Raw genomic sequence first — 26197 nt, 5'->3', positions numbered from 1 at the left:
GCAAATGTTTAGACGAGGAAAGTTTTTTTATATTCTTTCGATAATCGTATCTTCGAGATGAGAAACTCTCTCCATCTAAATGGGCCTTAAGGGTGGCAAACTAGGGGATGAATCCGGTTTCGCGCACTTTTCAATAAAATTTGGCATACAGAAGTAATTCCACGAACTTTTGAGGTCGGTTTTTTAGATTATACTAAGTGACAGGAAGACCAATTCGAGCGCCGGTGGTAAGCGACACGCCTCTCCACGACAGTTGTAGTCTCACTCAGAGCTATTTACCTACTCCGTACTATAAGTTACATTTTGAGTTTCAAAATTTTTTATCTTATTAAACTGAAGGCTTTTTAATCAATGTTCAGCAAACAATATTTTGCTGCCTGTGCGATGAGACTGGGACACATGGGACTTGTCAACTTCTTCATGTCGAAGACGAGTGTAGTGGTAGTGCGCCTCTGATCTCTGCAATTTAAAGTGGCACTGTAATTCTTATATATTTATTTTTACTAATGTATTTGTAATTTTAATTATATATTTACACAGTATTATATATAGTCTCTAATACACTGTAAAAACTAAGTTATATAACTATGAAAAAATAATTATATTATAATACTCTAAATTTCCGAACATCCATCATTTTACGACCATGAAAACACCTTAATAACTTCACTCACTTCAAACGGCGTAACGACTAAATCTAGTTTTTTACGACGAGAGCCGACTAAATCACGATATATATGGATCTCGAGATCGAGAAATGGTGCTGCTGGAATAAGGTTATTCCAGCGTGGACAGTAAAACACCCTTATAACTTTTGAACGGCGGACCGACTAAATAGCTACTTTTTCTGACTAGTGAAATTTCTAAAACTCGACCATACTCACGCTGGAATAAGGCACGCCATTTTACAGAATCTCGTGTAGGCGTGTAGCTTACCACCAGACGCTAGATTTGTCCGTCCCGTGTTGATATCATACAATAATAATAACAAAGTGCAACGCCCAATGTAACGAAATCGTCGAGTCCTCGCCAAAAAATGCATTACTGAACGTTCATAAACAAAAAAATGCATTGGTAAATCAGAAACAGAGTGATGGACTTTCGGAAGGACGCACATAACACGGTGAGCTAAAAATAAAATAGGAATCACGTCTGCCATTGAAACATGCATTATATTCCCATTTCTTGTGAGTTTGTGTCCGAACGCCTTTCGGATACATCGTCTTGAATAGTGTCCTTTACAATTTAATAATAGGTGTGTTTTTCGGTGTTTTTTTTTCTTTAATTTAGTGAATTAAAATCTCTTTAGCGAAAAATGAGCATAGAACAGAGACGAGCATGGAGCGGTGCCAGTCCGCAAATGACTAAAAGAGTATGTGCCACTATTGTTTTCTTTGTTGGAGTTATTTGTGTGTTTGGAGGTGAGTTTTTCAAAATATGCAACAAGATATGGTTGGTATTACTGTTACATGGTCAAAAGTGCAGATACATATTTTGTAAAAATAATAAGATAAAATGATTTTGATGTAAAAAAGATGTAGTAACTTACTCTTCAATATACCATATTTATTAAAGCCAAATCGGTTTGAGTCCAGAAAAAACCTAGGCATTGAGAATGAGAAGACTGAAATAAAATAATATTTTTTTAAGGATTCGGAATTAAATCAAGTTGGGGTAACATTGAATTTCCCTGTAACTTTTATTCAAAGTTTAACAGGGGGTATTATTATTTATTTAAAAGGCATTGGCTATAGAGCTACAGATAACAAATAATTAAAAAACTCTAAACGTAATAATATTTCCTATAAATTAACTTTGGTAAAAACCGGCATTTTATTTAAATAAAAAACTACCTTGAGGATTTTTTCAAAAAACATAGGCAAAAATTAACTGCGTGAAACAGAAAGACCAAATCTAGATGTCAAATGTGACATAACTTTGACAGTTATCAAAAAAGTTTTGGAAGCCAAATACCCAAAAAAAAAAAGTTAGAAAGATACGCGCCCGAAACTGACACTGGCCCAAGCCTAGTGGCCGCCATTAAGGAAATAGAATAGAAGCTACGCGGCAAATGTGTGCTTCAGTTTCTTTTTTCGGTAGATGGTAATTCGTAAATGGTATAATAATGGTAATGGCTAGAAGCATTTTTAACCGACTTTAAAAAAGGAGGAGGTTCTCAATTCGACTATGTTTTTATTTGTATGTATATTACACGAAAACTCCGGTATTTGTGAACCGATTTTCATGATAGTGGTCCCATTTCATTTTGAAGAAAATCATCCACCTTTAAAGGGTGGCTGTTCACGCATGAAGATTAATTTTTATAAATAGCGCCTAAATTTAACTTAAGGAGAAATTATTTTAATGGTTGATTTTGCTATTTCTCCAATTCAAGGCGTTTTTCTCTCAATATACTTTAAGTAGTGAGAACCGTTTTTTATTATCTCCTGTGTCAAGTCCTGTATAGTGGCGAACTAGGGGACATTTCAATAAAACTTAGCAAATAGACGTAATTCCACGTACTTTTGAGGTCGGTTTTTTAGCACTCTGTATTGAGATTATAAATAGTTCGCTATGATAAGTTCATTTAATTTGATAGATCTATGTTTATTTTTCATTCAAAATGCGAGTATATTCTTACCTAAATCAGTTAAATTGTAAATGAAAATGACTCGGTTCGATGACACCTTTTGCTTCTTGTGAAAGAGTTCGTCCAGGGTGGTACTGCCACCTTACCTATTCTTGCCGCCAAGCAGTAATGTCAGCATTACTGTGTTCCGATTTTGAAGAATAAGGGTGCTGGTGAAATTACAGGCACATGGGATTTGTTAACTTATGTCGCATTTGCAATTTAAAGATCTAAGTGACACTGTAACTGTTATGGACAGGCTTACCAATAGGCGTACGACTTGTTCGTCCCGTTACTCATGTTATACAAATAAAATACCCAAAGTCAGAGTACGTTTGAACAATCGCTTAAGCGCAATTTTCTTAAACAGTTTTTTCTATTTTATTGAGATTTTTTTAGGTGAAATAACTTCACTAGTTTTGTTATGATTATACGTGGGGGCCATGTTTAAACAATATAGGAAATTAAACTTTTTTTTTCGGCTCTAAATCGCATACATTTGATTTAACATACACTTTTTGAACATTTTATGGTGCCATGGTCACAGCTGACTTGTTGAACCGTGAAACTTTTGATCCGAAAAAAAATAGTTTCTTTTCCTATATTGTTAAAGGAAGAGAGGTTTTTTTGTATATTACGCGAACACTCCCGATATTTGTGATTTCGATTTATTATTTTATTGTTGAAAAGTAGGTACCGGTAGGTAGTAGTGGCCCATTCAGATTTGAGAAAATATTCCACCTTTAAGGGTGGATAATAGTCAAAGTCAAAGAAGAAGAAGAACGAAGAACGAGCAAGAAACTCTAGGGATTGCTCTTTTCAAATAAATTTTAACGCTATGGAATACACTTTGAATCAAATGTGTGTGGATTCTGGAACCGTGTCGTCTTTCCATACATCTTTATCTAACACGTAGTCTTCAATTTTGTAATATGATTTTTCGATCAAAATATTTTTAATGTAGTTTTTTAAACTTAGGAAATGATAAACTTAATATAATATGCTCCGGAATCTTATAGTAACAACGTATACAGTTCCCCATAAAAGAGTTGTTTACCTTGGTTAAACGAAATCGCGGTAGCATGAGTTTGGACTTAGCTCTAAGGTTAATATTATGGACATCTTCTTTCTTATTGAAATTATGTATATTTATACGGGCATATAAAATATTTGAGTAAATGTACTGTGATGCCACAGTCATGATACCAGTCTCCTTAAACTTTTCTCTGAGAGAAAACAGAACGAATCGCTCGTTTTTGCAATACAAATATGGTTTGAATATCTGCCGCTTTACCCCACATGAGAATCCTGTAGGACATTATACTATGGAAGTAACTAAAGTAAACTAGTCTAGCAGTACTAACATCGGTAAGCTCACGTATTCTGCGGACTGCGTATGCAGCGGAGCTTACCTAATCTGCTGGCCAGAGACGAACGATAATCAGGGTATGAATCAAATTTATTGAATTTTACCCACTTTCCGTTAATCGATTTCAATAAAACTTGGCACGCATGTGACCTAGATTTTCGTAATTATTAATGAATCTACTTCTATAGGTTTGTCTTTAGATGCGTTCTGAATTTACACCTCATCAATTTTTATTCTTACTTGTACTTTTATTTTGTGTGATTAATTAATTATTGAAACGCAACGTTTTTGCACGCAGATTTCTAATGAGAAAAAAACCCTTACGAGCTAGTGAGGTAAAAAAATTATTAATATGGACTAGGTTGCGAGAAACCGGTGGATGCGAGGAAAGCAAAACGGTAGTTGCATGTTCAGTTATTAATTATTTTCTATTGAAATGGTTCCACTATGTAATCCACTACCCAAGTTAAATAGTCTCTGCTGCCTCCACTGCTGTAGAAGGTTTCTTGTATAGCACCATCGAAGTAATTTATAATTATTGTCATAGTATAAATACGAAGAAATGGTGAAATTACAGGCAAATGGGTTTTGTGAACTTATTTTGTTTTTGTGAACTCAGATGTTTGTAATTTAAAGCTCTGCGTGGCCCTGCAACTGTAATGGACAGGCGGGTCCCTTACCACTAGCCGCACGTTTAGTTAGTTCGTTCCCTTGATGCCATAAAAAATAAAATAACATAAAAAATAAATAAAAATAAAAAATCTTTCATTCTCGTACTTCAGCATAGGTATTACACTATCTGTCTATCATTTAATTTTTTAAATCTTTTTCCCCATCTAGTTTGATGCTGTCCGAGACCCTTGTTCACTTGTAGGTGTTTATTATGCTATCACGCATTTAGCCTTTGCCTAACTCGGCATAAACCACGTTCTGTTTCGACTCTATATTCTACTCTCCTCAACTGCTATTAAAATGTTTCACATATTGTCATAGATTGTTGTTACAACAGCATCCGTTATAATTTTCTCTGAAATAGTCTGAAATTCTTAACTTTTTTATTCCTGTTTTTTTTTTTTTATCGCAACCGGCGTTTTAAAAGTTAAAGTTATTACGGAAAGTATAAAAACAACTTTATTAGTAAATATTTCGAAACTACGGGTCCCGTAACACACTTTCTTGCATATAACACCCCACTCGTTAGATATTTTTTTGTTTTATTCGTGAATGTAAAACCATTCCTTTTGTTTATTTTCAGGTTATTTGTTTGGAAGAATGTCTCGTAGCGAAGTGAAGCGGACCAACGACATCATAACATACAATCTTACGTCTGTCGCCGACAATTTGTACAAGAAAGCTAAAAGAATATCTCCAAAGGCTCTACATCACATTGACTTGCCTAAACTGACTTTAAAATTTCTCGATCTCTTCCACTGCAGCAAGAATGAGTGCGGTGAAATAAATCCTCTAAATTTACTCTCATTTGTTCGTAACTGCATTAACAATGAAGTCATCAAGCTAATTAGGTCTATACAGAACGCCACGGTTTATTTAGACACGATGAGGTGACATTATTGTTCTATTCCTGTTCCATTCGAAGTTATTACGTGATTATAGCCTAGATTTGAATTAATTATTTTATTTATAACGTATCTTTAGTATTTTTGTGTAAATAAATTTTTGTTGTTATTGTGTATCCTTTATTTTTAGTCTCTCGTAAACAGTAGGCACGTATATGCTCAGATTACAAAACATTAATCTGAGCATATATGTTTAAGAGAATGCAAATCAAAACTTAAATTTGTAACTGCTGCCAATTTTATAAACATTTGCCGTATATGACGGAAACCAAAATAGTTACAAAAACCTACAAATGCCAACCAAATACTTCTAAACTTATCTCGCCTATAACAATACATACGGAAAGAAAGAATTGATGTCCCTGTTGTAGAAAAATGAAATTTTATTTTATTTATTCTGCGTAGTATGAAACAGGTAAACGACTGCATTTCCACTTATAAATTGCCTTACTATGATTGGTTAAATTAAAACCGCGAATATAAAATAACCAATCAAATATTTCTATCGCGTGCATTGAGGACTAAAGATTTTAGTAGTGGGGGTTAATGCCGACCAATCAAAAGTCTTGTAGATGTTTTACCGGCGGCGTCCGTCTATCATGCGCGTCATGGATTCGCATTTGGCAAATTGCGGCGCCATTTTGTGCTAGTGCTAGCGAGGTTACGCTGTGCAGTGCGGTTTTGTACAATCAAAGTGAAACTATACAAATAAATACGCAATGGTGCCGGTAAGTAAATAGTTACATATTTTACGCTGGTTGAAAATTAGAGATACATTTTAACGACAATGGACTTTTTCAGCAAACAAAAGTATTCGTCGGCAGCCTGCCTCAGGGCTCCAAGCCGGAGGAATTGAGGAAACTATTCGAACGCTTCGGCGTCGTCACCGAATGCGATATTATGAACCGTTGTGGGTTCGTCCACATGCAATCGGAGGAGCAGGCGTCGGCCGCGATTAGAGCGTTGAACAACACCACGTTCAATGGCGGTGTAATTTCTGTGGAGCGCGGAAGGATCAAGGAGCGCGGTCAGAGAGGCAGCGGTGGGCCTCGAGGTGGTATGCGTGGTGGAATGAGAGGAGGCATGGATCGACGCGGCGGCGGGCCCATGCGAGGCGGGCCGGGCGGAGCACGAGACGCGCCTTACATGCGAGACCGGCCCATGGGGATGCGCGGTGGCGACATGCGCGGCCCGCCGATGGGCGGCGGTGGTAGCATGGGTATGAGAAACGGCATGGGCGGCGGCGGATACGACCGCGGCATCGATCAGAGGCCTATGGCCGGCGGGTACGACGACCGCTACAACGGCTACGGCGGCGAGGACAGACGCGGTTTTGCGCTTATGGATGGCCGGAGTCGCGACCCATATGCCGCTCAGGCGCCCATGTACGCCGACGACCGCAGAGGATACGGAGCTGCTCCCGTTGACGACATGTCTGCGATGTACCCTGATGATAGAAGACAACCTATGTACCCTGACGACTCTTATGACAGACGAGCTCCGATGCGAGGAGGACCTATGGCCATGTCTTCAGGATATGATAGAGGAGTGCCACCACGATCAGCTGGTATGGGCAATGGAGACATGTTCAGCAGAAGAACACCACCACCCATGTAAGTCTTTGTCACTTATTTATCACGCCATTATTTTTTTTATATTTTCACAATTCTTAAGTGGTGAGACGAACAAGTTGTGCGAGTGTTGGTAATTGACACGTCTTTCCATGACATTAATAGTAATAATGTTCAGATTACTAATATCAGTATTGCATTACATTGCCATCATGAGTAGTAGGTCACTTACTTACTGTCAATTTCTTACATTGGTACTGACAGTAATAAAAAGCATAAAAATAAAATATCGAATCATAGAGTACAGGCTGTAATGTACAAATTATAATTACTAATAAAGAGTTAAAACTACATCTATCATATATGGCCTCGTAATGAAAAAAGGCACAACTATGCATACTTTACAAAGCAGTTGTGCTTTTTTTTCGTTCCGAGGGCAGAATAAACCTTATTATGAGGTAACACACAGTATTGCCCTGTACAGATTGTACATTATAAGGCCACATTAGTTGGCCGTCTAATACCAAACATTGCATGCTTTAGTAACACTTAGAAAAGAAATATATTCATCATGAAGTTTGTAGATACTGTCACCTAAGTAAAAAAAAAAAGTAAAAAAACTGGGGCTGTTGCGAATATTACCATCGGCATCTGCAGATATTCTGCATAAATTACAATATCCGCATTAATTGATGCTGATATTCATTGCGTATGTTAGAATTGTGCCATGATTTAAAAGACTCACTGCAACAATTTACAAACCTTCCAGAAACAGACTGTACGCCAAAATAGCAGTTCAGATGTTGTTTTTAAAAGATAACTGATACAATTATGCAGATTAAGCTAGGTAAATTGATAGATTAATGAAAATTGATTCTTATGTTTTAAATGTCACAAAATCATTGCAATAATATTTTATTACAATCCCAAAGTAAATAGAAAGCATTTTCATGTAAATAGATTCAGCAAGTATGTACATCAGTATCTGCTGATGTAGCCGCACTTTTCGTAGCGAGCGGATGAGTGAAACTGTGCGAGACGATGGATTTGAAAAGTTATGAAGAAAAAGTTGTCGTGGCTTGTTTGTTGGCTGAAAAAGAAAGAAGAGAAAAAAAAAAGAAACATGATATCTGGATACATGACATATTTCGACTAGGTCTATGTGTAAGACTACTTGTTCTCAGGACATATACATTTCGTTCGTTCTTCTTCGCTGTGGATGTCAGATCGACCTTTGTTCGATTTTATATTTCCGAAACGAAGTAAGATATATAAATTTTCAAAATTCCTTTACATAGGACCTAGTTTGAATAACGAAATTGTTCTTGTAACGTACTTATTCTCTTTTCGCTATATAATCACATCGGACTCTGTTCTTCGGATGAGTCGATTTAAGAAGAGATCGCAACATGAAGAATATCATACGCTGTTTACTGATTTGCTAAACAACGACATCAAATTCTTCCAGTATTTTCGTATGCCTCATGTGTAAATTTACTATTCTTAACAAATGGCAATGGACGCAGTTGTATGAACTTTTATACAAACAATACTAAGGGTCGTATTCTAGAACTCTATTCAATGCTCAAGTCAGGATTGCACTGGCAACACAAGCACTGGAAATACGACCTTAATGGCAGGGACTTGAGTATGATTTCGAGTGCTTTAAACCATACTCAAATCCTGACTTGAGCATTGAGTAGAGTTCTAGAATACGACCCTCAAATCCGTATAATGCGATCTGCCCGATGCGTGCGCTGCGGATCTGTGGACGCCTACCTTAAAAAGGCTTAAGTTGTACCAGTTAAGAAACTCATCGATTTAGCATTAAAGATGGTTATATCATTATATTTGTAATTGCAGGCGCGGCGCAGGTGGCGGCGGCGGTTATGATAGAGACCCTTATGCTCAGCAGTATCCACCCATGGCACGGTAAGCTTGCAGTCTCACCGTATACAGTGGCCAGTGAGTAAATAAACAACACATGTCACTTACATATTGAATTAATGAAAGTTAATGAAGGCATTTACTATAATGCATACAGCCCATTGAAACGTTTTCTCGTTAAATAATTTTTTAATTATTGCTTTTGTATTAATTATATACCTTAATAAGTTTAATGAGAAAATAACATGTTTCGTGGAAATGTTATACAAATTGTTATTGGTCTTCATTGGTTTTTAATAGTTCAACATGTATACCTGCGAAAGTGCTCAGATATCCTCAGTTAACATGAGTAAATTTTCTTCTCATCCTATGAATCAAACCTCCGATGAAACAATTGACTTACAATAAATTTGAAAAATTTACAGATAGTGAGTTAAGTTTTGTGTTTAGGACTAGAAGTAAATTCGAAGAGCTTTTATTAGTTATATTATTTCCATAAACATTGCTCCCTCTATAGAAAAATGAAGGTATGCATAATGTTTCACTGTTTATCCATATAAATAAGATTTTTAAAAAGGTTTGACGTCACTGTTTTTTGGCTTAACGAAGTCTGTGTTTCATCTGAGATGCAAATTATGTCAGTGGGATAAAAATTTTATATGTAATGGTAATTGGTATGTTCTGCTATGTGACACAAACTATAATAAGCGCTTAGCAACATTGATTCCTATTAGCTGGTGATAACTTTGCACATTTGCAGTCTCTGATGCATGTAGTTTTATCCATAGAAATGTTAATTAGTAACCCAATATAGGGATTGTTTATCCAAAATAGAGCGTGTTTATTCACTGGTCACAATTCCTCATAATATGAAGGGAGTTAAGTAACTTACTCATTGTTATCCACCACTACACTTGAACAAATGTGTTAATGATACATGTAAAGATGTTATATCCGCTGTATATCTGTTCTACGTAGGGCTGCCATCTGTAAAAACCATTTAACCTGTTTTTTTTTGTATAATAATGTGAAACCCAAACTACTGATGTTTCTCATTACTTACTAATTTAAAATAGGTGCAAATTATTTCCCGGTGTCATTAACAAAATCACAGCATTATAAAACAAAACAGCTTAGGATTATACAATTAATAAGGGAACCCCGGAATGCTCCTGTACTAAGTGAAGTCCAGGGAACCGGCACGGATAGCAGCCCTAACTTCACGTACCATAATTCTTAATGTCCACCTATCGCATAGTCAACTTTGTGGCACGCCTCTTTAGGTTATAGTGATGCAGGATCTACTGTACTAAGCTAATTATTAATAAGATGTAGTAGTTTGTACTTGTTAATATTACTTTTCGTTTCGCATGGGTAGCACGACAGCTAGCGGCACACTCGTCCAGTTAACTCCCGTGACATAAAACACGCTCTATCGACTTGGAACAATTTTCCACTAGGCTACTGTTACGTCATGCTACCCAGGCTGATTGTCGAACACGTGTATCGCACGTAAGGTAGTGCGGTGTTGTATTCGTATGTCGTAACGTAGTGGGCCATTCACTATGAACAAAGCGGGTGTCGCCAAGTGCGCTATGAGGGGAGACGGGCGGGCAGAGGTTGAGCGTCTGTTTGTATGTAGCGGGGGCGGCGGCGGGGCGCGCGGCGGGCGCGGGATGGGAGCCATGGGCCCGCGCCGCTACTAGCCACGGCTGGTCGGCTGCAGCACTAGCTCTAAGCCCGTAGATTATCCACGCGACACGAACAAATGTACCTAGCGTTGTCTTCCCGAACGGAACCGCACTCGGCCGATTTAGAGATGCGTAGGTAGCGTTAGCCGGTCCGCCCGGGCGACTCGCGATAGGTTGAGATTGTACGGTAAGGCGGCTCTAGCTTGTAAGTCCATTCGATATACATTTTGTGAATCATTTGTAAATGAAAATAAATGAAATAATTATAACGGAACGGTTTCATTTCAACAGCTCATCGGAGTGGTCGCCACATATCAGATTGTCTCACTGTTAGATGATACGAAATGCAATTTCACATAAGCTTAACATGTTAAGTAAGATATTTTAGGAAGTTTTATTTATACTGTATATTTTCTTTAAGATTAAAATTCTTATGGATAGAATATTTTTAATTTAATTATCCCTTTTTCGGTACTAAAATATCGTATGCATGCTACCCTGGACTTTCTTCCTGGCTTCAAACTGCTTCTATGGGTGCGGTTTAACTGTGATTTTATTGCAGGAGTATGAGTTACGTGTCTAACTGGCAAAAGTTTAGCGAGTCGCCTGAGGTCAGCACGGTCCGCACGGACGGCCTGCCTCGCGGAGACACGTGGATTACAGAGCATGGACGGTTTCAATACTCACATCCTTAGTAACGGCTGTTAGGTAGCACAGTTCGTGACATAAAGGGGCGTATATTATGAAAGCAATCAAAAAAGTAAAATACGCAACAAAAAAATCAATGTAGGATTTCTCACGAAGCTCACAATGTTGAGCAAGAACGTCCGTTTTGCGGGCCTGTCCAAATTCTTGTGAGTTGACAATCGTCGCCCCCCATTTTGCGTCCCTGATGGCCCTTCCGGTATGCGAATCTGCTCTGTAATCCGTATGTTGTACAAAATGTGCCTAACGGCGTGCGAGAATCGGCTTTCACACGAAAGCACGAGCAAGTCCTTTCAGATAGTTAGAAGCGGCAAAACTGCGCGAGCGTACGGCAGCGAACCATAATCGATGCTTGACGTTGCTACATCGTCAACGACACGCGTCCGACACAATAGCGTTAGGCGACGACGCCGGCGGCGAACCGCAATCGTAAGTACGGCACACTGACGACACGTTGACGGCATGCGATTGTCTTGCGCTTTAATAACAATTCGAGCCACAACTGCTACCATCGCCCCGTGAGGACGCTGCGCCTTGAATCGAATATCGGAAATGGCGCCTCCGCTATTAGCTTAAAGTTTTAAGAGTGTAAGGTATGCCGATTAAACCGAAACGATTAAAAAAAACGTTTATTGCATTGAAGACGGCGACCAACACTCGTTATTTTTATCGTTCACAGATCGTTCAAAATATTTTGCAAGTCAATAATTTTTTGTACCAATAAACGTAAAATTCCAAATATTCCTAAAATGACGATGCGTTAAGAGTAGGTAATTGACATCGCAATACGGATTTCGAACGCCGTTATAAAATTTGTTAATGTGTCTATGTCTAGCAGTAACACCTGTCAATGAAGATGACCTTTTAAGCGTGAAATACACTGAAAGAGGACGCGGGTCGGGCGCGTGTCGGGTCGGGAACGCAGCGGGTGTAGTTCGTAGTAGTAGTAGGGGCGCTGGTCGAGTTCCGCGTTCCATATAAATACACGGTATTACACTCGCCGCGCTCCCGACCCGACATGCGCCCGACCCGCACCCGATTTCAGTGTTTCACGCTTTATGCAAAGAATGAAGCATAATGTTCATCGAGTGGGTAATAGAGTTTAAATTTGTCTTGACGTATTAAAATAGAAACCAATGGCCAACAGGAAACTTTCATGTATTATATTGCGCCTAATCATCTCTATACTATTGATTTACTATTAATATTTTTTGATTTATTATACACTTGCGATTTATAGGCGATTGCAACGATGCAAACGCGCAAACTGCATCGATACAAACGCGAGATAACAATGACAAGTGTAGCGATGCAATCGCGCGTTTGTATCGATGCAGTCGCGACTGCAATTGTAGAAGATTAGGTACAGCATCGCTGCTGCAGTCATAAACGCTTATATATATTAAAAAAGGGTAAATTAAACAATACCAAAATATCGGTTAGCTGAAATTACCTAATATAAGTTAATTAGTTCTATGTGGACAAATTATTTTGGGTTTGTGTAGTCAACATTCCTTTTGTTGTTAAAATAAACTTAAACAGCTTAAACTTTTGTAACATCATTCTTGGGCTCGTAACAGGAGCTGTAATTTTTTTGCTATGACATTATTGTGGCAATATAAAATAAAATAATTTTAGAATGTGTACATACACATATAGATAATAATAATTTTTAATCCACTTTGCACCTTTACAGGTAGCAGAGTGGATTTTTTAACTTTAAAGTTGCCAATGTTATGAAATGTTTTTCGTTCTATAATTAATACTGAATTAGTTATAAACGATATATAAGTAGTTCAATTGCTCAGTTTGATACCAGAGCACTTTCCATTGGCCGTAGGTTCCTTTTGTCGGCGTATACCTCCATATGACGAAACAAATGTAAATTCTATTTCGATTTGATATATCCAACACTTATGCTTAGTTCTTTGGGTAAAAGTATTATTGAAAGACAAGTCGTCTTTTTATAACTGAAAAAGTTATTTACATACTTGAATTCAGAACTGTTCAATGTTTTGAAAGTAATTCGTTTTCTGCGTAAAGGAGTCACCATACTTAACGCAGAACAGGCTTGAGTCGGCTGCAAAAAGTCCGTGCAATAACAGCGAAAAATATCTGCGAATCCCGTCATCGGCCCGAGCGCAAGCGAACGCCCAAACGAAAGCTTTTTCTGACCAGCTTGCTATTCTGTGTCTAAGTGTGGTGATTGCCTAATTTGTACCGTCCATTATTGTTGTGAAAGGGCGAAGTGCTTCCGCTAGGTATAGGCACAATAAAAATCTACACTCAGTCACACTGACAGGGTAACAATATAAGGATATATTTAGATTTTACTAATTATATTTTTATGATTTACAGGGATTATTCGGCGCCTTGAAGGTGACCCGAAGCGATGAACTAATGGATGAAAATTAATAGGTCTGACTAATAGGACGCGCGGCAAGCGAAGTGAGATCGGAAAGGAAAAACCGCCAGAAAGAAAGCAATAAACCAGTATACTTAAAGTAAAACGTGTTTGATTTTATACCTATTTATTATACCAACAACCAGGGCTTGTTAGGTTTAAAAAATATTGTATTATAACACCGGTGCCAATGGGAAATCGATATGCAGCGAATCACATATAGGTACGTGAGGCGCACTATAAGTTTCCGGAATGAATAAGAAAAAAAATACTATAAATGGATAGAAATTAATTTATTGTTTATCAAAATATTCTTCGTTAGCGTTAATGCACTTTTTCATATGAATGAACCAATTTTGAAAACATGCCACAACTCCGTGACGATCTCTGAAACATATTTTTCATACTCTTCGACAGCCTCTTCAGGTGATGAAAATCGTTGACCGCGTAACTGGTTCTTAATTTTTGGAAATAAATAAAAGTCACAAGTTGCCAGGTCGGGACTGTACGCGGGATTCATCTTAAATTCAACGTTGTTCATAATTGTTGTTCACCTTAAAATTTCATTTGTCTGTGGCCGTGTGAGAACTGGCATCATGGTTGTGCAAGATGATACGGCATTTACGGTTATTTTTACGGAGTTTGTCAATTACTTCCGGCAAACAAATGGTCGTGTACCAATCACTATTCACGGTACAACGATTCTTCAAAGCAACAGTAGCCACGTGTCAAGTTTTATTAAAAAAAGAAGCAATCATCCGCTTAGAGGCACTATGCACGCGCGCCATATTCGTTGGTTTCGGCTCCAAAAAAAAAAAATAGTAATAGTCGTCCAAAAACGTATGTCGCGCATTAAATGCATTAATGAGTTTGCGTGAATAGTTCCTGTTTTAATTTTATCAAATTTTTGTATATACATTTTTGTTTGTTTGTTTTTGTTTCGTAATTATTTATTTATGTTTTACGTTGAATGTTTTGTTTTAGTACTGTTTTGTTCCGTTTTCTCTATTTTTTTTGTCTTTTGTGTCATTGTTGTAAACAAATAAATGTATTTTCTTTCTTCCTTTTCTTTCTAAATTGAGTTTAACTGCTTCTCTGACACTTGTTACCGAAAAGGACGTACTATTTTACTCTGCTTTCAAAATGCATTATATCGTATATCGTTAAGTCGAATTGCTCTAAACCGAAAGTACGTCTGAAACATCAAGTATATAACCAGAAATAGAGACGAAATAAGGGCCATATATTCCTGGTAACACATTAGCGATACAGCTCTTATAAAAATCAACTCTCGTTTGCACTGAAATATAGACAGGCCAACTACTGACCCGTGTATACGTCTGCGTATATTAAAAAAAAATTCTGTATTTATTGTAATAAAGATAATATCTCTAAGAATGCCGTGCTGTTCCATTCGATGATGTGGGAAAAACAGCAAAACATCTAATTACAAAACAAACGGAATCACATTTCATCGGTAATCAAATATGTAATTTTGCAGTTTTCGTCCATTATAGCAAAGCTCAAGTTAACTGGTCGATTTGAAGTGAAACAGTTGACGACACCCGTCAATTGTTTCGAACTCGGGCTAGCCAATCGGAGCGCAGTTGTCCAGTAATGATATGGCAGAATAGTTTTCAAACAAATTAAATGACATTTCGTCTCTATTTCTGGTTACTTACTGGTCTGGTAATACGATGGTCTGAAACAACTAAAATCTGAAAAATCCCCGCCGTATATTTGAATCCTCTGGTACGATCCCCTAAGGGATTTATGAAAACACTAGTGACAACAGTTAGAATAAGGGCAAATCAGACCTTCTGTTTAATAAAACCACATATGATCATCAGTGATCGGATTTCAGGGAGTTAGCCAAACTAAAGAATAATGTGGACTTTCCCTTCTTCAAATCCCAGGACTTCTCGTAACCGATTAGGTTATTATTTAATGAAATTAGAGTACACTGGTGACAAAGTATTATTTCTTATTAAGTATTCGCTATAAATTAACTAGTGCAAGTAACAATTGTTCCACGTGGAACTGTACATGGAACTATTGGGAATTAACGATTAGTGACTCGAAAAATAATACTGTAGTTGTTCCTATGGGTACTTACGTGTTTAAATATTATAGTCATTTGCAAAATACACAGACAACCTATATTTTGAATGTTTCAAAAATAAAAAATAAAATTTAATGCTCGTTGATGACGAAATGGGTATGTCCATACTAAGAAAATGTTCATACTTTAATTCAAATTCAAAATAATCTTTATTTCATAAGTAAGTATTATTACACTTGAAATCGTCACAATGGTTAAACTCTACCGCTCATTCGTAAGGCAGATTCCCCTGAGAAGAATGAGCAAGAAACTCTAGGGGTTGCTCTTTGTAAATAACATTTACAATATTTTTTATTTCAAACATCAGAGATCGAGACTACCTCCATGAGCTAAACTGGTACTACCACGGATTTTTGTCATCCAAGTACGCAGAAGTTGTATATATAATAACCTTTAGTATAAAGTTTTTGTTTCACTATAGTTTTAAACCTCGTGAAAGGCAAATTTTGTATATCAACCGGAATCTTGTTATAGAAGCGTATACATTGCCCCTTAAATGATTTTTTGACTTTGTGAAGACGACTATCAAGAAAAGCTAGTTTATTTCTATTCCTCGTATTAATGTTATGTCTGTCACTATTTTTCATAAAGAAATTACTATTCCTTTTAACATAAATTACATTTTCATAAATGTACTGTGAGGCTAGTGTAAGAATGTTAATTTCCTTAAACTTATCTCTCAAAGATACTTTGGGGCCCAGATTGTAAATTGCCCTAACTGCACGTCTCTGCAGGACAAAGATTCTATTGATATCGGCGGCATTGCCCCAAAGCAAAATGTCGTATTAGGTATTTAGGTAGATAACTTCCTCTTGCGACCACTGGTGATCATATACGTCAAGTGCTTTTATCACATGAAAGCAATAAAAATACCTAGTACGAACTACATGAAACGAATTAGGTATGTGTGTGTGAAATTTTTTATATTTAGATTAATTTCGTTGTAGAATCTTTAAACCTGTCAAGTGTGCAAAATATTTGGTTCACGAATTTCAGTAACTCAAAATAAAAGTCAAAGATCGGACCGTAGAATTTTATTTTCAGCATATTATTAAAAAATAGCTACCACAGTGTTGAATTTGAGATAAGCGGGAATTTTATTTAAATTTATCATTATCACACACTTGTACTTAAGCGAAGCTTGTTCCAATTTGATATTTCACGTTTATTGTTATTTTAAATAGATTAATTGATGCAGAAATTATTATTTTTACAAAAATAAATATACTAAAATATACGTACGTAATGCAAATATTTATTAGCAGAAAGTAAATATTTCATTTATGGCACTACAAAATCAAACATTAATTCATAGCAATTATAATCAACAATAAATTAATTGAACAATATAAAAAATAAATGAGCTTTGTCATCGCTTTGGTGGTGAGAAAATTCATAGCTTAATTTTAGAAGATCGAAAAACATTGAAAAATGGTAATTAAATTAATTTTTTTTATCATTATTAGATGACATCAAATATTAAGAATCTACCCAATAAAAACACATATCATGGACTACGCCGGCTACCTCATTGGTTAGATGCTTGATATTTGTTTAATTAAATATATGGACTTTTTGTTTGACATAAAACATTACATTGCAACATTGAATAAGATATGGTAACACTGCTTACTTATACGCTAAAAAATACATTTTGCTGTAATAATTATAACGAATTAAAAAAGCGTATTTATTCAGAAATTCTGGCTAAGTTCTTGGACGGTCATAATTTCGTTGACGTAATGTTGCATTATCTCTAGCAGGTTTCTAGTCGAGATCTTAAATATTCACAAACAATAAGCAATCAGATTGGTACACTGGCCATGAACAACTAGGACCCGTTTGTCAATGTACAGTAATAGGTACCATTACAATCAAAAGATGGGTAAGTTTGACAGTTTTGAGTTCATTCTCAAGTGTCGTGCTAGTCACGCCATGAAACTACAACATAAATGCATCGTGTAGTAAAGTGACCATATTTCAACACATGGATCTAAGGGTGCTTTCAAATTAGACGCTTGTACCAGTTTAGGTGGCCCAATACTTAAGGTCGTGAATACTGAACGGTTCTTCGACTAGAATACGGATTGTGGACTCGACGAAGTTAATTAACGCATTTGATTCTTCATATTTTAATTAATTCTTACTGTCTGGCTTGTACCTCTGCTATTTCAATCCTTTTTCTTTCTACCGGTCTCACACTCTTAAATTTACTTAACCTATTTAAATATTGCTATCTAAATATCAGAAAATCTTTAAAAAAAATACAATTTTCGAATCGTTGAGGAATTTTCCTGTAGTATTTTGAACGCGTCAAAGATGGCGCCGGTGTTTCTTAATTTAAAGTGTTGTGTACGTAATAAACGCGTGAATATTATGCAATTCATTGTTATAAAATAAAAAGTACATAACGCCCACAGGAAAATCACTCTTAAATAAAACAGCGAATAAATTAGTTTTGGCATAATTAAGCCTACCTTTGGGGACTAGCTTCGTTCTCAGATCACTAACAATTATGTATACAAGTTATATATAACTAATTAAGTACATAAGAATTTTGATTATGTGCGCGACTTTTATTGATATTTATCACGTTTACATTGTTCTTAAGGTAGTTGTTAGCCTCGGAGAAAGTTGTAATAAAGCTAAAAGAAAATAAAAAAATATATATTTATTCAGTTTCTTGTACGAGGTAATAAATCATTGGCATGTACAGTGAACGTCGAAATGTACTTAGCGAACACGTTTAAAACTATGGTAGTCGGATGTGTGATATGTCCTGTCCGGACCACATTAAGCCGGGACCATTTTCCTTGTGGAACAATAACATTGGAACTGTACCTAGTAATAATAAATTGACCAAGCCGAACTTACCAAAATACTATAATTTACATTGTTACGATGCTTATAAAGTTATTATAAGTTAACCAGGCCGATCTGACAAAGTACTACAATTTACATTGTTACGATGTTTATAAACTTATTATAAGTTGACCAAGCCGATCTGACAAAGTACTGTAATTTACATTGTTGCATGTTAATAGCTGAAAATGTCCATACGAAGATTTTTCCTGAGTAATTCTTCTAGATGTTGTAAAATTTACTACGATCGGTAGGTACTTAGCAAGGTGCTAAAAGTACAAAATAAACTCATTTCTTTGGCGTTCGTGGTCTTCGTGTGTGGTCTTAGTACTTTGCGAGATGTGCTTGGTCGGGAAGCGTCTTCTTATTCCGGCCACGATAACTTTGCTATCATCGTAACCATCATTGATTTATAGTATATACTAAGTAAATTATCAATTTGTACCACAACCAAAACCGACCTAGTTTGTGATGGTTTAGAAGGGAAGTATCATACGGTTGGACGTCTATGCGGGGACGTGATATGCTTAGTCAAAATAATATAGGTATTCAGCGCTCCGCTTTGGTAAGGCTTTGATTTGAGAGGCAAAGAGAGGAAACATTGTTTCTTAATCGCTTTAAAACCCGCAGGGCTCAACTCAATCTACCGAACGCGGTTGTATAACAGCAGTTTTTAATATTAGTGTTGTCGTCCATAACAGAAATTAGTTCTATTACGTATATTCCATAACATATTGAAGGTACATCTCTATATTCAAAAAGAAAATCATAAGTATATACATATATTTTTTCTGAGACAACATCTGCCTTCACCTTGGGTATTTAGCTAACTAGTAATGTACTACAAAATACTGATATTTTAATTGAACTAACGACTTCCATATTCTTTTTATAAGCGAATGGAACTACATATATTTTTAGAAAAATAAAATTCTTTAAAAAAATCATTATATTACAAGGACTATAGTACCGGCACGCTATGATGGCCGTTTTGACAGATTACATTAGTGAGGTGAAATCTCAATTCATTATCGTAAAAAATATAATTAAATGCGAGTCGCATCTACAAGTTTTTAGATTTATAACTAGTGTTGTAAGTGGTAGCAGATTAAAAAGTTTTTTAATAAAACGAAAATAAAAATGTTTACTTAATATATCGTCAATTTGAAACCGCTTTGTTTTGCATTGAGCTTTGACGTGAGTTTACCGGATGTAGGACTTGTGCTGGACAGCGATCCTCTAAGTGACGATCGAAATATTATTAAATTTTAAAAATTTCGAATTTCAAAAAACAAATGCCGAGTTGAGCACGTCACTATTGACAACAATGTGCATCAATTAGCTCCTTCAACGTATAGTTGAATTAATATGAAACTTGATGAGCGGACAAACGTCAAAACAGCCATCATAGCGTGCCGTTACTATAAGTAGAAATAAAACAACTGTTGACTAATTGACATTCAGATTTGTTGACTGAAGGCCTGTACACAAAGCCTCGCGTTTGTTATATAACCAATATATAATGCTCGTTGAATACGGTTGGCTATGAATTGGGGATACATTGGGTTGTTAAGTGTCATAAAGAGATAGTGAAGTGACAACTGCAGACAGGTGGACGCAGTCACCAATTTATAATATTGACACAAGTAAAATTTAATGTTGAAATTTCGATTTAAATTAATAAAATGTGTATTTTTATATTTTAATTCAAACAAAAAAGTTTAAACTAATTGTGCATTAACAATTGGTATTGACCACTAGTTAAAATTGGAACTAAACTAATTTTAAATTGATTCTATGACGTCGCTGATGAGGTTGTTGTTTGTGAAATTTACTTGATGGTGTTGTATAGGCCACAATTGTAAAGAATATTTTATGGAACATGCCTCATTTGTAAACGCAGTACTGCACATTTTCATAACAGAAAACAATAATGATAGAGTACTGGATTTTGTAAAGAAACAAATTAAAACTTATAACTTTCAATTCTCACAGAGAAGTACAGCTGCCAAATCTAGGTTATTACACGTAAACACATGTGTTTATCTTAAGAAAACACAGTAAATATGTATTTACTAAAATGTTATTGATAAAAACATTTAAATACTTATTTATATATTTACAGGCAATTGCAAGCTAAACACACGTGTAACTTCGGCAACTATGTGATAACTAAGAGGTATAATCAATATTTTGCCTACCTAAACGCCTTACATATAATTTTCGAGTACAATAGTCTCGATTTTTTTACCGGAACGCGGGAATGCAGCGTAGAAACCCCTAGTTACCTCTGTTTAAAAAGTGTAATCACGTTTTGCAATTTTGTTTGTTGATGTGCAAAAATTGTACAATAAACCTTAAGGCCACTTGCACTAAATTTAAGTACGTATAAACCAACGCTTAAATTGATACGACACTCTTAACACAATGTATTAAGAGTGTCTTTTGCATTGCAAGTATTGGTTTAAAATAAATACATTTTAAGTTTAGACTAAGTGAACATAATGTTTTTGAGTGGGCGATCCGAGAAATAACTGGTAATTTTTGACCGTCGGAGGTAATTACAATTATGATAATTTATGTTTATTGCCAAAAAGGCGAATCATTCTACACAGTTCCAAATTGCACTTTCTTTTTTGGTAAAGCAATTAATTCTATCTACGAAAAAGACATCAAGTACAGTTAAAATCATAAACTAAACGTAAAATTGGAAATGAACACCATTGAAAAGCTCACCTTGAATTCATTGCATCAAGGTTCATTGATCCACTTTCTTTTTTGCAAATGACTAGTAAAGGAACACACAAGACACGTAATATGAAGCCAATAAGATGTCAAATTTGGCACGAATTTTGACGGAAATTTCATCTCGATTCAAAATTTCATAGGTATTAAATTTTAAATTATGTGAATAATTTATTTTCGTCAAAATATTACAGTCAAGAACACGCTTGACACTTTGGACTTTGCGCCGTTCTTATCGTAAACGGCATAAAATTAATTTAAATCTTAATTTTCGCTCGACGTGTTCTCGACCTTGCACTTTACGACCTTTAGAGTTGCAATAAACAATATGATCACCGAGCGAATCTATTTCCGACATGTACTGAGGATTTATACACGGGGAAAGTTGTGACATTTGCAAGACAGCTTGACCTTGAACTATCTATTTCCTATACCTATTTCCATTCCCTTAGACCTGGCGCCCACTGACAGGACGGCTCAGCAAAGGATTTTCATGTGACCAAAGGTAATATACTTTAAGATTATGGCATTACAGTTGAAATTTCAATGGTAATGGTCGTAGCTACAAAAACAAAGATGCGGCATGCTTAGGGATGCCGAGTCGGCCGACTCCGAAAAGTCTTAGTCTTCGGGATGCTTTGGCAGCCTTCGGGATGCTTCGGCAGCCTTCGGTATGCTTCGTCAGCCTTCGGGATGCTTCGGCAGCCTTCGGGATGCTTTGGCAGGCTTCAGGACGCCATGTGCGACTACCCAGGCGCGAGCATGATGTCGACAAAATGCTTCGGTATGCCTAAGGATGCCTTGGTTTGCTTAAAGATGCTACGTCGTACCCAGGGATACCGCGGCATAACTGCCGTCAGTATATGCCCTGCCGAGCCATCCAGTCATTAAACGCCAGGTTTTAATGTGTCTTTTGGTTTTTGTCAATGAGTGAACTGTGGATAGAATGTCTTAAATTCGCGACACAAAAAGCCAGTAGTAAGAAATCAATGTGAAATGATAGATCGACATTGATTTCTTACTTATGTTTCTAATCCGTTTAGTGCGTAATCAACGAATTATTTGACTACGTATGTATAGGCCACGACTCAAGATAGATATGCATGAATGAGTGAATGGAGGAACGAATGAAGAATGAAAGGAATTTTTTTCCATTTTGCGATTTGTAATGTAGACTAGTGACAGCTCTTTTGTGTTAAACAACTTTTTTTGTAATTCAGTACAATCCCTTTATAAAAACCGATTTTCCAACCGCCAATACAATTACTAGAGATTCTAGTAATTTAATTCTCGCTTCTCCAATAAAAATAAAGGCATTTTATTAATTTTTAAAAGGAAGAGGTGGTGTTCCGTGTACAGGGGGTCAGGAACTTTTAATATATTATTAGATTCTCCTTTCAACCATGGCTTAAAAGATGAATGATTATTTTAAAAAACGTTTCTGCAACTCGTAATTCTCCTAATGTGCGATTACGCTCGGTGATTCTGTAATTATGTTTTAGTTCAAAAATTGTTTATTGCTTTACTTTTTCTACATGTCATTTTTAAACCAATCACTCCGAAATACCACAGATGGCTGCATGTCGGAAAAAAATAATTTCATTCATTACTTTGTTTTAGTTCACGAAATATTATTTGGACCGATAAAACACGTCACGGATTGTAAGCAAATTAGCAATTAGAGATAACACACTGACAGCTGCTAAAATAATGTTGCCATGTTTATTGTATATTATGTTCAATTCTTAATGAACTGATTAAAATACAATCGGTCAAAAACATTAAAGATTACAATTGCTTTGAAGACGAATCAGGCTATTTCGTACCTATTGCAGTATCGCATAAAGCCTTTTGTATTATTATTTCCTTTATGGCGTCCACTATGCTTGGGTCAGTGTCAGTTTTATAAGAATATATGGCGATCATACGTACGTGACGTAACAAACTGACAGCTTCACTGTCACTTGTTGTCATAATTATTCTATGGTGATGTTTTTAGTTCAGTTCTCAATGAACTGACTGAATCTAATCGGTAAAAATCTGCTAGACTGTTTTTATGACCTACTGAGTGAGTCAGTGAAATCAATCCTTTAAGACAACACTATTTTACTTTTATCAAAAACTGGCAACCCACAAGATGTCAGTTTATTATCTGCAATTAAAAATTCGAATATAGAACGGTTTATCTATTATCGCTTATGTTTCTCTATTGAGTTAAAAAGGTAATAAAAACAAAAACTTCTGTATTTACAAAAAAATCAAGGGAGTAAATGTTCTGGGTTCATTCTAATAGGTGCAGATGATCGACAAACGTATTGTAGAAGTAATATTTTGTTTTTTTTTCCTTCACAATATTGTAATCTACTAATTGTAATTTTTCTGCAAATAAATGCGTGCTTTTGTCATCGTGATCTAACCTGTCATCTTGCATACTTAAAAGTATTGATGTTCGATGCGTATTGTATGACAGACGGCACGTACTCCATCGACTTACTTCCTCAAACATATGCCAATAAGTTAATTCAAATAATATTTCGATAACTATAAACAAAATTACGACCTTACCGGGATTTAAGATTACCAAATTGTTTGTTATCGTTAGTTCCGACATACCGCTGCTAAATAAACACAGGGCACATTCCAAGACAAACATTACACTTAACGTCTTTTCGTTCCTCTCAGTCTGCTGGCTTGCGCAAGCGCATGCATGAGGCTGCGCTTGGTCACCGTCGTAGAGCGCTATGACCGCGCGTACTTTAAAGCCATGTTTAGTGGTTTCTCCGCTTTCATCGAGTCCTGAAATTGAAAATAAATTTAAATAGAAACAAAATTCATCATGTGTTCTTGTTGTTTGTTGTTTGGTATCTTTAGTAGCAGTAGAGCACCTTGTGAAAGCTCGTCCAGGGAAGTACTGCTATCGTATCTATTTCTACCGCCAAACAGTAATGTAAGTATTACTGCGTTTCAGTTTTGAATGGTAAGAGTGCTGGTGGAGTCAGGGTGACGGGCGTAGTGCCGTGAGTTTGCAGTTTAAAGCTCTGAGCGGCACTGCAACTGTTACGGACAGGCGTGTCGCTTACCGTCAGGTGCACGACTTACTCGTCCTGTCGTCACTTGGTATCATAAAAATATTTGTTTGTTATGCAAGGCTGCAAAGTTGTTGTTTAACACGAGTGCTTGTATTAAAAACAACCTGAGCAAGCGAAGGAAGGTAAGATTGAACGGTTCAAAAATCCTCCTGAGCGTAGCGAGGGTTTCAAGGCATGAGACGCAAAACAAAACTGTGCTGCCGAGCGAAACACACAACTATTCACCTCACTATAGAGAGGAAAATGGTAGATAAAGAAAACAGTTGAACCATAACAAATCTATTGTAACCGCGTCAAAGAACATAAAGCTGACGTCAAACACCGTCGCGTAAACAAGTCTGCAGTCTGCGTGCATGTCATGGATAAACCTACACATTCAATGAAGTTTGACAAACCCCAGGTCCTTGCAAAAGACGTCCATTATCTACCCAGGATGCTGCGAGAGGCCGTTGAAAATATAAAACATCCTAATTTCAACAGGGAAGATGGTTTCTCCGTACCACCAGTTTGGGGTCCAGTATTTCCTCTGATGAAAAATCCCGAACAGACATAAGACTGCAGTACTAATTAATATGTTTTAGTAAATTCTAATTTCTATTATTAATTAATAATAAATTGAACTTAATAAAAATTCATTCAGTAAAATAATTTGTAAAACGTAATGTAGCGTAAATTGGAATGTTTTCTTTGTAAAATTAAAAATAAGGTATTTAATTAATAACTATTGTAACTATAGCGAAAAAATGTGGTGGTTTGCATTAATATTAGACATAACTGGTTGAAGACTGTACCACCTCAGTCAACTGTGACCGTGGGAGCTATAAAGGGCCCGAAACGTCGGTTTGTTTGAAAAAACAAATATATACGATTTAAATCCGGAAAAATAGTTTCATTTCCTATAAAACAAATCAGTTTTATTTATTCATCGAAAGAAAAAGTTAGGTGCGCCACAGTCCATCGTCAAGTTCGAATTTCAAAAACCTTTTCCACCCTAGCGTGCAAAAAACAAGTTAAAAAAGAAACGTTTTTCGTCACTTGCTAGTGGAAACTAGAGCCCTATCGCTTACAAGGGGTATCCAGTTGAATAAAACTAGCGTACTGTATTACACTTATTGTATTAAAGAAAAAGTAGGTACTCGCGCGCACAATTCGTTCCGCCGTCGTTCCGAGTCGCAGTGCCCAAAGCGCGCGCGGCGAGAATCGCGAATTCTGTCATTCGCGTGACCCCCCAACACCCCGCGCGCCCCTTGCAGGTCCGGGGGTGGATTTATTTAGCCCGCGTTTGATCGATGGTGCAACCACTCGCCAACTGAACGAATTGATAATTGAAAGTGTCCAACAACGAATATCTGTGGTTCTGCGAATTTCATAATCCCGGACACATAATTCGACCCACCTCGTTTTGTTACTTTTGTCGTAAAGGGCTAGATTACAAAAATAGAGTTATCATCGAAGAAAAAGTTTTCCCCCGGTTTTGCAAATCCAAATTCCCAACAAGGACTTATGGAAAAGACGTTTAGTAGTAGTTTTTGGTTAATCAAACATT

The 26197-nt window shown here is 36.4% G+C and overlaps 3 protein-coding genes across 4 annotated transcripts in view; 2 read left to right on the top strand and 1 right to left on the bottom strand.

The window, feature by feature from the left end:
* Positions 1-1236: 1236 nt before the first annotated feature.
* LOC113239920 lies at positions 1237-5577 on the top strand. The gene is made up of 2 exons (XM_026477081.1): positions 1237-1421; positions 5254-5577. The coding sequence occupies exons 1-2, from the start codon at positions 1316-1318 to the stop codon at positions 5562-5564; spliced, it is 417 nt and encodes a 138-aa protein (XP_026332866.1). The 5' UTR covers positions 1237-1315; the 3' UTR covers positions 5565-5577.
* Positions 5578-6190: 613 nt separating this feature from the next.
* Positions 6191-13943, top strand: LOC113239929 (TATA-binding protein-associated factor 2N-like). 2 transcript variants are annotated; one of them, XM_026477090.1, is made up of 4 exons: positions 6191-6303; positions 6377-7188; positions 9010-9078; positions 13788-13943. In XM_026477090.1, exons 1-4 carry the CDS (start codon positions 6295-6297, stop codon positions 13804-13806), a joined length of 909 nt encoding a protein of 302 aa, XP_026332875.1. In that variant the 5' UTR covers positions 6191-6294; the 3' UTR covers positions 13807-13943. The 2 variants fall into 2 exon arrangements, with proteins under 2 accessions (XP_026332875.1, XP_026332874.1); XM_026477089.1 differs by lacking the exon at positions 13788-13943 and adding an exon at positions 10676-11206.
* Positions 13944-24176: 10233 nt separating this feature from the next.
* LOC113239915 (tubulin polyglutamylase TTLL5) overlaps positions 24177-26197 on the bottom strand; it is an 87818-nt gene continuing 85797 nt past the window's right edge. Inside the window, exon 16 of the mRNA XM_026477075.1 lies at positions 24177-24358. Coding sequence (XP_026332860.1) covers positions 24302-24358 — 57 coding nt within the window. The 3' untranslated portion in view covers positions 24177-24301. The remainder of the gene's footprint in view (positions 24359-26197) is intronic.

This window comes from Hyposmocoma kahamanoa, unplaced genomic scaffold (assembly GCF_003589595.1).
Source record: "Hyposmocoma kahamanoa isolate Upper Pololo Valley unplaced genomic scaffold, ASM358959v1 117, whole genome shotgun sequence".
In the NCBI taxonomy this organism is placed as follows: domain Eukaryota; kingdom Metazoa; phylum Arthropoda; class Insecta; order Lepidoptera; family Cosmopterigidae; genus Hyposmocoma; species Hyposmocoma kahamanoa.
Note: the sequence above shows the minus strand (reverse complement) of the source record. Positions and strands in the feature narration are given on the sequence as shown.